Source organism: Microtus pennsylvanicus, chromosome 3 (assembly GCF_037038515.1).
Source record: "Microtus pennsylvanicus isolate mMicPen1 chromosome 3, mMicPen1.hap1, whole genome shotgun sequence".
Classification (NCBI taxonomy): Eukaryota; Metazoa; Chordata; class Mammalia; order Rodentia; family Cricetidae; genus Microtus; species Microtus pennsylvanicus.
In genome coordinates this window covers 57,995,251-58,009,495 of record NC_134581.1, presented here as the reverse complement: position 1 = coordinate 58,009,495, position 14,245 = coordinate 57,995,251, and the positions used below count along the sequence as shown (strand labels likewise).

At 51.1% G+C, this 14,245-nt stretch overlaps 1 protein-coding gene across 1 annotated transcript in view; it reads left to right on the top strand.

Annotated features, from left to right (window-relative positions):
* The first annotated feature begins 620 nt into the window (after window positions 1-620).
* The window catches only part of Itga11 (integrin subunit alpha 11), a 101,543-nt gene continuing 87,918 nt past the window's right edge, over window positions 621-14,245 (top strand). Inside the window, exon 1 of the mRNA XM_075965577.1 lies at window positions 621-764. Coding sequence (XP_075821692.1) covers window positions 713-764 — 52 coding nt within the window. The 5' untranslated portion in view covers window positions 621-712. The remainder of the gene's footprint in view (window positions 765-14,245) is intronic.

The following is a 14,245-nucleotide window of genomic DNA, read 5'->3' as shown; positions in this document are numbered from 1 at the left end:
TGATTATTATGGCTAGGGAGTAGTGTCTGGGTCCCAAAGAGGTGCTTCCTGAACCATCTAACGTGGTCCCTGGTCCTCCAGGCCTCTTTGGAGTTTTTCAGGTGTGGGGGCTGGAACAGTGGAAGTTGAAGTTCGTCTGCCTTTGTTCCAGGGGCCCAAGAAGCACTGTGGCCTTGACATTTTAAGCCCCAGGAAACAGAGAGACAAAGGAGTGTGTCAAAATGGTTTGAGGAAGGAGAATCCATCCAACTTGTGCAAAAGAGACCCGCTGCAGAGTGGCCCCAGGTCATCTTAGGTTCCCCTATGGTCTTTATGCAGTTCTTTCCCCTAGAAAATAGACACCACAACTCGCTTTTTCTGGGCAGACCCTGATTTGGTTGGGGATGGAGAACAGGCAGGTGCTGCACTGGCGAGGTAGCTGACTCCCGGGAGCCATCATTTATTATGACCGGGAGCCTAGATGGGGTGGGTGGGGACGACATGGAGAGGGCGTCGGGCCAGCAGCCCAGGTGGCAGAGGGGCCAATATTGGCCTAGAGCCAGGGCCGCCGCGTGTCTGCGCCCCTCCCCGCCACTGGAGCCCTCCCACTTCCTCTGCGCCTCTGTCAGGGAGCGGGAGCCCGGAGCAGTGCAGGCTCGGGAAGCCACGCATAGACTGTGGCTGTCGCTCTGGCTCGCAGCCCTACGACCATCCTGCCACCGCGTCGCGGGCCATGGACCTGCCTAGGGGCCTCCTGGTGGCCTGGACCCTCAGCCTCTGGCCAGGTACGTGTCCCCCTTGTCTCTCTATTTTTCCGGGAGCCCCTCCCTAGTCCTCCTGGACCTCAGCTCCAACTGTGAGGAGAGAGATGAGACGCGCCTCCCTTGGCACTACTTGGGGACACAGGTCTGCCCGGGAACCGGCTCCAGTTAAACTGTGCCGCCAAGACAGCAAAAGAGGGAGGCGTGCCTAGGAAATTTTCTCTAGGACTGTGGTGTGCTTATGAAGAGAAGAAAGGACTTGAGTTGTTGGAACCACTGAGCACCTTGGGCGCCCCCGTGCAGCTGTGGGAACAAGTTCTCACGTGTCCACCGAGTCACACTAGGGCATCCCTCTATTGCCGAGGGTCCAAAGCCCCAGCTGGGGCAGGGGGCAGACAGATCTCGCCCAGCGAGCATGACCCTACTGCCCTCCTGCCACCCGAGGCTGAGCATCCCTGAGTCTGGAGAGCCAGACGTGGTGGCCCCCAGAGAACTAGGAGCTTTAAGAGATCCCAAATCCCTCCAGTTCAGCAGCTAGGCTCTGGCAAGCCCTCTTCAGCCGGACCACAGGCAGCGGTCACAATCCCTCAGTCCAGGACCGGTAGAAAAGATACTTGACACTAGCTTAGGGACAGAGCAGTGTCCTCTGCTCGCGCTCGGAATTATGCAATTATTCAGTAATTGGGGGGAAGCCGCTGTCACTGAAACGCCCGCCACCGCTTAAAGTGCTCCAAGCAGCGGGAACTTCGGTACCCACGGGAAGGGAAGAAAGGCAAGCCTTTGAGATCTAAGCCTTGGTTACCCTGGCTTGGGCCTCCACACTGCCAGTACCCAGCGCAGCGCTCTTTGCTGCGGCTAGCGAAAGTTTTCCTGGCCCCTTCACAGTGTGGCAGAATGCTCCAGCCAGAGCCAGAGCCTAAGGAACCAATGGGCTGGGTACAAGCGGCCAGCCTTGACGCTCTTTCTGAGGGCGCCGCCGTTCCTAAAAGAGCAGTAGGAGAGGACAGAGGTGGTGACAACTGGTGCCCTGGAGGAGTGCAAGTAGAGTCTGGTGGCTTTCTCCAAGCCGTGGTCGGTTTCCCCAATCTGGGAACACAAGTGTGCCCTCCTCTGCTTTGTTGCTTCTGGGAGCGCCTGCAGATGAAAGGCCTCTTAAAACGAGCTGCATTTCGTTCTGATCCCAGGGACACAGTTGGAAACAAACATTCCTGTATGGTTTGGGGTTGGGGGAGGGGCAGGGGAAGCGTTGCTGCCAGAGCAGCGGCTTCTCGAAAGCTCCAGGGATAGAAGCCCGCTGGGGGTGCCCTTAAGATAGGAGAGAAACTGTCTTCAGTCACTAGCGATCCAGCCACAGGAAGGACAGGAATGCTCCTGGGTGGCTCCAGACAGGTGTCCCCAGAAAATGGGGACAGTACAAACACCCCAAAGCCAAGAGGGAGAGTTTGGAATCTAACTCTTCAGGACTTTGTGAGGTCTCAGAAGTTTTTCTCGTGGGGGACAACGGAGGCAGAATTCTGAATTGTCGAAGCTGTCTGGTTGGTTGAGGCTGGGTGCGCAGTAGGGCTCCATAGGCGGCTGTTGGTGCCACTGAAGGGGGCGGAGCAGTGAGAGAGGGGGGTGTTAAAGGACCTCTCAGGACAGGATCTGTAACCCATTGCTCCCTTTATATGGAGAAAACCACTTGTGCGTTGTGTCTGGTCAGTTTGGGGTTTTGAAACACGGGATTCAATTAGACATATTTGTCAGTGCTAGGAGGGCATCTGCTTGCAAGAAGGTAGGGCTCACACGCCCTTGCCAATTGGGCCCTGCTGTGGCTCAGGGTAAAGCAAGGGCCAAGAAGGCTAAGCAGAGGTGTGAGGGAGTGAACAGAGCAGAGGAACTAGGGTCTATGTGCATGTGTTCAGACAGGAAAGATTCAACGTCCACTAGGTAAGTCAGGGGGGCTTCCTGGATGAGGAACTGGACCCCCCCCCCAAAGCATAGAGTGAGTGGGACTTAAAATGACATCGTTTATATTTCTAGGAACTCAAGAACTAGAAGGCGACAATTTGTGTGTGGGCACTCAAGTGTGTGTGTGTGTGTGTGTGGTTGGGTGTGTGGGTGATTGTATGTATGTGTGGATAAGTGTGAAACATTAGAATTACTTCAGGTATTGTTCATCCAGTGTGATCCCCCTGAGACTGGCCCTTCCTGATCTGGGACTTGCAAGCTGGCTGAGCTAGCTGGTGGATGAGCCCCAGAGATCTGTCTATCCCTACCTCCCCAGCACTGGGGTTGCGAATGCATACTACAACACCAATTTTCATTTTAAAACCATAAAGGTGTCTGGCTGGTCTGTACTCTGTGTACTGGAAGGGTTTGAGGGATCACTGCGGCATTTTCCTAACCCTAGGGCAGAATCGACTTCGACCCCTTATCTGTGAGGCATATGGGTCCGAAGGGAGCCCCAGTATCAAGCAAGATCAGGTGGTGTGGGAATGAAGGCCCAGAGTCTTTTTTTTTTTTTTTGATTTTTCGAGACAGAGTTTCTCTGTAGCTTTTGGTTCCTGTCCTGGAACTAGCTCTTGTAGACCAGGCTGGCCTCGAACTCACAGAGATCCGCCTGCCTCTGCCTCCCGAGTGCTGGGATTAAAGGCGTGCGCCACCACCGCCCGGCTAGGCCCAGAGTCTTGCTGTCTGGAATCAACCTGGACTCTGCAGTTAGGCCTCACTGTCCCTGCCAAATTACTACCTGTGCCTCAGGTTCCTCTTCTACAAGGTAGGGATAGTAACAGAATTTGTAAAGTTATTGCAAAGACCTAATGAGCAGTTCACCTAGTTCATGGTGAGCGCGGCCATATAGAGCCATCTTCCTCGTCAGCCACCGCATCATAGGTGAAGGGTCTAATGATGAAGGACCTAAAGCTGCTCAGAACCACCCCTCCCAAGCTCAAGACCACAGGATAAGTCTAGGGAGGTATATGGGAGGCGCAGAGACATAGATGTGCCGGCATCCCAAACAAACCAGAACAATCTGAAAGACTTCATATTTTGGCACCAAAGCTGTCCTCATACCAATTTGATCTTGGTACAGGTGAGAATTTGGTGTTAGGGAGGGGAAGGACCAACACACCTCTAGTGTGTCCTTCTGGGTAGAGGTCCATCTCAACGGGAAAACCAGGTGGAATGCGAGCAGTGTGGCTATCACGAGACTGAAAAGGCTCCCTGCCTGCTCTCCACCTGGGAAGGGCTGAGTCTGGGAGGCGCCCTTGTCCAAGCCCCTCAACAAGCTGGCTCTTGAGGAAATAAGACTGCTTAGTTACCATACCCGTGTCCCCCAACTCCTCAAAGAGGTGATGCAAGCCACAGCCTTCTCATGGGTCCCAGCCACAGGACTGGGGGCCCTCAGAGAGCTCACTCAGCTCTCCCCTCCCACTTGCCCTCTCTGAATCATGTTCCCTTCCCCTCCAGGAGTAGAAACTTCCTCCTCCTGCAACAGTAGAGAAGCCCCCATATTCATCCCCCAGCCCCAAAACACTGCCCCAGTGTGTCCTGTCCCTGTTGCTTGGACTAAAACTATGTTCTGAGCTGATAGACTTGGCTCTTGCTGTGTGGACGGGAGTTCACTTGGGGCATTTGAGGAACTCTCCTTCCTCTCCACAATGCCCAATTTGGGGTATTACTGCCTCTCTGCAAGCTTCAAGTTCTTTCTGGAGTCAAAGTTCATCACTGCAGTGTAGCTGTAAAGAGAAGGGATCGTCACTATTGTCAAAACTCACATCTGATAGCTGGGAAGAGTCTCAGTCGGGAAAATGCTTGCCATGCAAGTCTGGGGATCTGAGTTCAATCCCTCAGAACTCATGGAAAAACTGATGCCTCTAATCTCAGTACTGGGGAGTCTGATAGAATATCACTGGTGTGAACTGAACCAGAGAGCTCCAGGCTCAGTGAGACTCTGCCTCAGAAAGGAAGGTAAAGTGTAATTAAGTGATATCAACCTTGACTTCATACACATGTATGTACATACACCCACACAGGAACACTTACACTCAACACACACATCAAAAAAACATCTCAAACATGACATCTTTCCTGCCCACTTAATGTCCAGTCCATTCCTACCTCCTCTACCCCTACACTGAAGATTGTCACCCAGGAGCCACAGCCTTGTGAAATTACCTTCCCCCAAAGAGATCGTGAGCTCCAGAGACACACACACCCTCCTCATGGAGTGCCTGCTACAGGGAGCAGTAGTTAAAGTAGGGACAGTCCCAACCCCAATATCCTCAATTCTCATTGATCCTGTTCTCAGCCGAATGCCCAGAGGTTTGTTAGTAAAAATAGAAACTGAAGTCATCTATAATTAAACCTCCGCAGGAAGTTTTCATATGATGTCCTTAATACCTAAGTTATAATATGTCTAAATAAACTCACCTGGAGGGAGCAGTCCTTGTGACTCAAGTCCTTCCTGCTGTCCCTCATCTCTTTCCCTGGAACATTAACTGCTTACTGAGCAGTCGTGGCTGGGAAGACCCCTTCTAGGTGGGTGAGCCTGGGCAGGTCCCCCAGGGGCTCGTTTCCTGAGCTGTAAAATGAGGAGAATAACCACTTCTCAGGCTGATGCTCTGGTTAATGGCCCATAGGCAATCCATCCATGCTCACTCTACCAAATGGTCCCTGGCAGACTGTCCACAGGAGCTGGTAATGTCATTCTCATCATTTCGTGTGTGTGTGTGTGTGCGTGTGCATTCACATGCCATGTGTGTATGTTGGGGGGACAGTGACTGTAAAAGCCAGAAGAGGATATCAGATCCCTTGGAGCTGGACTTACAAGTGTTTGTGAGCCACCCAAGCATGATGGGAACCAAACTCAGGTCCTCCGGAAGAGCAGCAAGTGCTCTTAACTGCTGGGCCTTCTCTCCAGCACCTCATCACGTCTTACTTGGATTACAACAGGCGCTGCGGTAAGCTCTTTCTCACATTGCGCGTAGTCCTCATGGAGTCACAGCTTTGATTGCTGGGTTCCATGAGAGAAGTCAAATAGCTAAGTCAAGGTCACAGCTTTAGAGCCTAAGGTGGTGGTAGGATCTCTCTGACCCTCAAAACCTCGTTTTTTGTTTTTTCCAGGAGGGGGTGGTATTGAACTCAGGACCTCTTGCATACTAAGAAAGCACTGAGCTGGATCTCCTGGCTCACAAGCCTCTGCTCTTACTTCATGCATGATGTTATCTTTAGAAAGTGAGCCTTGCGGTCATAGAGAAACAACACGATGCTCTTGTGGACCGTTCAGGAGACATGGGATCAGAATGCAGATCCCAGGAGCAGGGCAGCCTCCCCTCCATTCTCAGCTATAGAAAGACTCCTCAAGGCAGGACAGTGAGAAGTGGTCCCCAGATAGTGGTTCATCAGAGTCAACCCACCGCCAGGGGTTTTATCACCTGCCTCCAAGTACCCCAAACCCAGAATGCCCAGAGTTCCAGGCCTAATAAGCTAATTGATGCTGAACATTGCAGATGAGTGAGGATAATTTGATCTGTCCTACCCAAAGGCACTTGCATTTTAACCCATTGGTGCCTTGAGCCAAAAGAACTAAGGGCTAGTGGTGGACCTAAGGTGAATTGAAGCAGGGAATCTGCTGGCCATGGTCCATCCCCTCAGCCTCCTTGTCTGAGAGGCCCTTCCCTAGCTACTACCTCTGATGGACAGTCTGATGCTACAGGGAGGAAAAACCCAGCCTGGAGCTTGAGTGATGCTGGTCAAAAGTAGACAGAGATTTTTCCTTATGGAATGTGGGGCAAGTGAGTGAGTGACCATAGCAACACACCCCAGGATGCCAAACAGAATGACACAGAGATGGTATTTATGCCTCTGCATTAGAGGCTGACAGCTAATCCTCTTCTCCCAGCATCACCCAACTGAGCCAGGCTTCCGGGACTCCTGACAGTGACTTCCAGGACTCCTGACAGTGACTTCCGGGACTCCTGACAGTGACTCCCAGGGCTCCTGACAGTGACTTCCAGGACTCCTGACAGTGACTCCCAGGGCCCACCTGCTCTTTGCAGGAAGGTCACAAATGGACTAGCAAGTGCCACTCTCAACAATCTGAAAGGAACATTCAATGTTTCTATTGTGCGTGAGAAGGGACCAGAGATGTGATGTATCTTAGATGGATGGGGGAACTGAGAGGCAATGGTTGAGTGATTCCCACCATTTCCCCAGGAACCAGGGCCAGGTCTCCTAGCTGGGGGTGAGATTTAGAACCTGATTGGCTACACCCACCAGGGGAACTTAACAAAGAATAATACTTCATCCTAAGGAACGATGTTTGGTAGGTTTTCTACACTGTAGCAGACAGGTACTCTCTGTAGACAGTCTCTGTAGATGGGGGTGGATTTCCCTGTATACTGCTGAGGGTTTCTCTGTAGACCACTGTGGATTCTCTGTAGAATACTGAGAGGTTCTCTATAGACTGCTGGGCAGGGGATCTTTGTAGACTTCTGGGGGAGGTCACTGTAGATCACTGGAGAGTCTCTGTAATCACTGGGGGTTCTTTCTAGACTATTGGGAAGTCTCTGTAGATCACCAGGGGTTCTCTGCAAGCTATTGAGGGTTCTCTGTAGACTGCTGGAGGTTCTCTGAAGGCCACTGGGGGTTCTCTATAGATCACTGGGGATTCTCTGTAGACTGCTGGAGGTTTTCTGTAGACTGTTGGAGATTCTCTATAGATCACTGGGGGTTCTCTGTAAACTGCTGGGAATTTCTCCATAGGCTGCTGGGGGTTCTCTGTAGATTTCTGGGGGTTCTCTGTAGGCCGCTGAAGGTTCTCTCTAGACTATTGGGGATTCTCTGTAGACCACAGGGGGACTCTATAGACATTTCTTAGTCTTTACCACCCCTTTCTCTGTCTGGCACATTCCCAGGTCCCTCACTTTCTTCCTTCCAGAAAAGGAGCCATAAAATCTTCTTTATTTCCTCTCCTCCTTCTGGAATTTCTCTTTTCCTAGAAATCACAGCCTCTCATAGTAATAGGTGGATATTATAAAACTCATAAATAATATGCAGGCAAAGCTAATGCCAGTTGGGTCGTTCCACTCACTATACCTGCAGGACTGTTTCATACAAACTGTGGGACTTGGTGAAAAATCAAACTCAAGGCCACCTATTTCAAAACTATCAAAAATTTCAAGAAATAGGGTACAAATCCAAGTATGGAATTCCCTAAGCCACTGCAATCACATACCCAGCAGACCAGCCTTGCTTCCTCGGGCCTGTCCTCTGGCAAGAAGTATTAACATGCTCTCACTTCAGAGAGTAGCTTGGAATTTGGGTAGAAGCTGAAGAACTACACAATGATGATGTGTTATCTGTGTCCCCTGGTGAGGCCGTAACCTATTTGATTGCTAGGTAGCTACTAGGTGGGAAAACCAAGGAAACCAAAGGGGCCTGTGGGAAGACTGAATTTGTCAACTGATCCCAGGCAGAGCTGCTGTAGCGGCACAGGGGTTGAGCACCAGGAAGTGGCCAGCAGGAGTTGAGGTGGCATGCAAAGCCGGTGAAGGCCATTCCCTCTCTGATTGCAGGCACTGCTGGGGTCGAGTGTTCCAGTGAAGAAACCCTGACTTGGGATAATGGCACTGGCAAAGCCAAGGTCAAACTGGCTGAGAAAAGAGTACTTCCCCAAGAAGAGGCAATATTCTAGGGGATAGAACAGAGGGGCCCCAGGACATTGAAGTCCCAGGTTACCTTCAGCTTTGTGTGTGTGTGTGTGTGTGTGTGTGTGTGTGTGTGTGTGTGTGTGTGCATTTGTGTGCATTTGTATGCTCATGGTGGGAAAGGGAGAGTGGGAGGCCAAAGTTCAACATCAGGTGTCTTCCTCAATCTTTCCACCTTTTTTCAACTATGTGGTATGCATGCGTGTCTATGCATGTTCACATGTGTGTGGAACACTGTGTGCAGGTATGTGCATGTATGTGGAGGTTCAAAGTTTACACAGGTGTTTTCTTTGATTGCTCTCCACCTTTATCTGTCTAGGCGGGGTCTCTCACTGGAGAATCTGGAGCTCACTGATCTACCTAGTCTAGCTATGCAGCTTGCCCTAGGGATCCTGTCTCTGCCGCCTGAGCAACTGCTATAACTGCCTGGCTTTGACGTTGCTTCTAGAGCTCTGACCTGTAGGTCCTCATGCTCACATAAGCGCTTTATCCATTGAGCCATTTTCTCAGCCCATGCACCTTTTTTATGTTTTAGACAGGGAGCCTAGGGCTTCCCAATTTGGTTAGACTGGCTAGCCAGCAAGCTCCGGGGATCCTCCTGTACTTTATCCATTCAACCGTCTCCCCAGTTCATCGAGTTCAGACTTCATTGTCCCTTTTACCCCCGTCATCCAGAGAGAGAGAGAGAGAGAGAGAGAGAGAGAGAGAGAGAGAGAGAGAGAAGAAAAAAGCTGAGCCTGTCTGGTTCTGAGCTTTAAGCCTTCCCTGGTTTTCTACTGCTATTAGGTTGTACCCAGACTGTCAAAGCCAGCCAGATGCTACACGATCAGCTCCGGCCTGCACTCGGGACTCAGCACTAGCAGGCACACATGCATGGGTGTCTCAGAGCCCCACAGCACACCAACTGCCTTCAGACTCCGTGCTGTGGTTTCCTGTCCCTTCACTCCTGGCCGCCTCCTGCTTAGTCTCCGTCTTCCTTGAAAGCTTCACTTGACCCCTAAAAGATACAGTCTGGGGGCCCCACTTGTGTGAGCCCAAGGCTAGTCCTTCCTCACCTCGCACCATCCCAACTGCCTGCTCATCTTCTCCTGCGGCCTTGGGAACACCGCAAGGGCAGAGGGGACATCTCTGATCACCCGCATCCCCACCCTTTACACGGTGCTACCACAGCAGGCAGCCAATGCAGGCAGAGTGAAGGAGAGAGCTATCTGTACATCCGTGAAAAATGAGAGCTATCTGAGGACAAGACAAGACAGGCGGCTGGCTTTGCATATCACTTCCGGACATCCTAACACAATAGCCTGTGGGAGCTGGATGCTATGTCAGGTGCTGTGGTGTGGATAAGATGCTCTTATGGGAGGAGCTTATGGTTTTGTAGGAGTGGGCAGAGTTTGGAATAAATGACTATGCTACAGGGGAAGATGTAAGAAAGGCTCTAAGGGTGCTTCAGATAGAGGACTCAGGTTTCAGAGGTAAGAGGCAGACTGTGGATGAGGACCAATCTGGTAGCAGGAAAGGGGGGGCTAAAGAACATGCCCGCGCAAACTCTCTGATGCTCGTCAGCAGGATGCTGGGGGATGTGCTGTGAGAGACTGTAGGCATGGGGCAGCCAGCTAAGGCCACTGAGACAGGACCTCAATGCCAACTAGAACATTTGGGTTCGGTTGATGAGAGCCACTGAAGGTATCCGAGGGAGGGTAGAGAGAAGCTTCCCGGGGAGACTGGGGAAAGCCACTATCATAGGACAATGACAAACAGGCAGAAGGAGAGGGTGATCGCCACAGTGACCCAGGCAAAATAACTCAAAGCCTGGGATGAGCGTGGGTGAGATGAGAGAAAAGTGAGGTGAGGAGGTGAAGTCTATAGGGCTGGGTCCTTGGGTCCTAAGAGAGGAAACAGTGTAGGAGACAAAGGGCCAGGACTGCTGACTGACGAGAAAGGGAAGTGAGAAGCAAACAGGGGACCTTGAGTCAGTTCTGAACCTGGTGGGCTTGCAAGGTGGATGGAGGGGCCCTCAGGACCACGTTAGCTAGACTCTCCGAAGCTGGTAGGACCGGTGTGTGAACTGGGACCCCATCACACAGCTGGCCCCAGGGGTCTACACACACGAGTGAGTGCTAGCACCCAAGAGCACAGAGGTTCTGTCCCTCCATCCCCCTCCCAGGCCACGAGCAGTGATTCATGCCCTAAACTTAAAGAGAACTCCAACTCTGGTTTTTAAAGAGCAGAAGAAACCAGTGAAAGAGCCAGGCCAGACCGCAAGCCAGTCATCAGCCGTGGAATGTGCTTGCTGCTGACAGTGAAGCCAGCCAGGAGCAGAGGCCCTGGCAGGCCCCAAAACAGGCCCTGCCCATTATCCCAAACAGGACAAAATTGTCACCCAGATGTTCTCTGGTCTTTTCAGTCTGGACTTGCCTGAGTTCTATCCCGTGCATTTTAAACCTAGCCGCTCACCCCACTTCTGCACTGGAGCCTGGTCCCATATCACCCTGGACCTAAAGCCTGTCTTCAAGTCCTCATTCTCTGGTCAATCCACAGGACTAAGACCAGGAGGCAGGCAGAGCCTGCCACAAGGAGGTCTTGTGTTAGTAAGTGTCTAGCAGGGTCTCCTCAACTTTTCCCTTGTCTCTGAAGGCTGCCTCACAACCAGGAGGATTCTGATAAGTCAGCTTAGATCACACTGCAAACCCTTCAGGATTCCCCCTCTTTTCTGACCCCTGTCTTTTCTGACCTGAGAAGACCCCCTGTTTCTGACCCTGTCTTCAGCTAATCCTAGGACCCCACAGCCACAGAAGCCATGTGTATTAGTTCCTTTGTATTGGTTACTCTGATGCTGTGATTTAAAAAAAACAAAAAACAAAAAAAAACACTGTGACCAAAGACAACTTAAGGAAGAGTTTACTCTGGCTTATGCTCCAGAGGAATGAGAGCCCATAATAACTGGGCCGGGCATGGCAACAACTAGTAGGCATGGCAACAATTGGTAGGCATGGCCACAGATGCAGGAAACTGAGAGGTCACATCTTTAACAGCAAGCACCAAGGAGAGAGAGAGAGAGAGGCCCCACCAGTGACATACTTCCTCCCAGGCTGCACTTCTCCACAAAGCACCACCAACTGGAGACCAAGTATTCAAAGGCTGCAAATGCCTGACCTGATAAGGGACATTACTTATTCAAACCACCACACTGGGGACCCTCGATCACTTCTTCTTAGGACCCCATCTCACCAAGTCCCTAGTTATAGTTACTGCTCACTAAGATTGCACCCTCCTCTGCAGACACAAAGACAGATACTCTCCTGCCTCTTCTCTGCTTTGGCCCCTGGGAGGACTGAATGCCATCTCACATATGGCTGCCTCCTTTATTCATATTGCATGCTGCAGGCCCTAACACGATGCAACCTAATGAAAACAAGACTTTTCTCTATTATGTTACTTAGATATCTTAGGCTCTGGCACTGGATCCAACCAGAATAGACAAGCAATAGTTGTAGAAATGAACCAATGGATGGATGGAATTCCACCCAGGAGTTTATAGCACTCCCAATCACTTTGGCTGACCCATTGTCCCTCCACTATAAGCTGCTCGCTCCTCCTAAGACACTGACTGCCGTGTTGTTTCCCCAAGCGTTAGTAACGGAATCTCTCCTGGCTAGAAGAGTTTGGTGGCAGTCAGTGGTCACAGAGAAACAATGCAAAGAAGCCTGCTGAAGGGCATGAAGGTTCCTTGAAGGAAAGATGAATGGGTACATCCCAGGCTAAGCCAGAGGTACCATAGGCTGGCCCAGATGGCCCACACTTGTTCACTATCACTCTCTGAAAGACAGCAGGGAACACAGAAAAGACCTTGCTGTCACGTGGTGGATATGCTGGTATATAATAGGAGCACTCAGGCAAGAGGGGACAGCAGAGGAGAACTTTAAAATGTCAACATCATGTGTCAATCAATCAATGCAGAATGCAGCCATGTCATGTACCACCTGAGAAAGAATTGGGCGCACCCAGAGAAGATGAGGAGGATGAGCATAGACCCCAGGTTAGCACTCACTCTCTGGGAGCCATGGGATCTGAATAGTCCCTGATGGCTTATGGGAAGCCTGGGCTACAGGTGGAAAGTCTGAGTCTGCACCCAACCAAATCCCTGCCAGGAGCATGACCCTCAGACATGAGGTCTCAGTGCCTGTCCCGACAAGCTCTCTCTTTTGGATGTGCAATGGGAACTGCAGTGCTCACCCTATGGGACTGGTGTGAGAAATCAGAAACACTACCTAATGCCCAATGGAATACTGGGTATCCAGAAAATCCTAGTAGCAATGGCAATAATTGCTACTATAGACATGAAGTCACCTAGTCAAGACCACCCAGGTGATAAAACCACAGTCTGGGTTTGAACTCGTGCAGCCAAACTCTTTAGACTGATCCTAAGGGGGTTTAGGAAGGGCTTTCCCAAGGCCAGACCACTGCTGTCAGTCAAGAGAAACAGACCCCAGTTCAGCACAGTTTGACCATCTTGGGAACCTTTCTTCTTGGTTTTTTTTCCTGCCTTTTGTTTCTTTCCACCCCTTCCATTATTTCTCCTTCCCTTTCCTTCCTTTCCAGGGTCTCCTGTAGCCCAGGCTAGCCTTGAATTTACTATGTAGCCAAAGATAACCTTGAGCTTCTGATCCTCCGGCTTCTACCTCCCAAGTTCTGGGACCACAGGCGTGTTCACCACATCCGGCTTACACAGCACCAGGATCAAACCCGGGGGCTTCACACTTACTGGGCAAACATTCTACAAACTGAGTCCTGTCTTCAGCCTCTTTCTCTTGCTTTTTCATTCACCCAACTTTGGTTAATCTCTGTGTTTCACCTACACTCGTCTCAGCCACCACAACAAAGGTACACCAGGTGCAGTCATGTGGTCCCCAGTGAGGACAGATCTCCTTCAGCCTCTGCTCCCAAGAACTTAGACGCTATAGGGTACCCAATTTGATTGGGAAACTTTTAATGAGATGGACCCAGATGGACCTCGTTCTCCATTACTGCAGTGTGACTTCTTGGCTGCTGTGGCTGTCCCCATGTGGGTTTGTTGATGTTCCCTTGGGAAACAGCTGTCCTCTTGGGGATCACAGGGTCTGCAGAGAGGCTAACAGGTGCCCAGTTGTGAGTTTGAGACCAGCCTGATCTACAAAGCAAGTTCCAGGACATCCAGGGTTGTTATACAGAGAAAAACAAAAACAAACAAACAAACAAAAACCCTGACCTATAACCAAACCCAGAAGGACTTCCACGTGAGCTTCAGGGAGCCAAACCTTCTCCTCCCCACAGTGTCCCATTCTTCCCCAGCAAGTCAAGCCAGTGGCATCTAGTGGATCTATGTCAAGTCCTGTGAAGCCTGAGAACCTTCTAGATGGGTGTGGGCATCCACTGCTGGGCAAGCCTGCTGGCTTGAAAGGGAAGGGCCCCACAGGTTCTTTTTTTAGTTGACGTTCAAAGAACCGAAACAGGGTGGCCCGGCCATTCTCTGGGCCCTCATTAGCCTCCTTCCTCCTGTCTCAGGGAAAGCCCTGCCACAAATTGCACATCGCTAGCTTTGCCCTGCTGTTTGCCTGGCTTTGCCCACTTCCCTGACTGAGGCTAATCTTGGATGCACACAAACCTTTATTTACACACCCGAGGCAAATGAGACCCAAGCCCGGGCCCTGGAAACCAAACCAAGCTCTTTGAGCTGGCTAGTATGTCAGGGAAGATGGGGACACAGGGCAGCTGTTGAGGCTAGATACTGTACCACTTTCATCCGGGCATCAGGGCTGTACGGTGAACCCAGAAGTG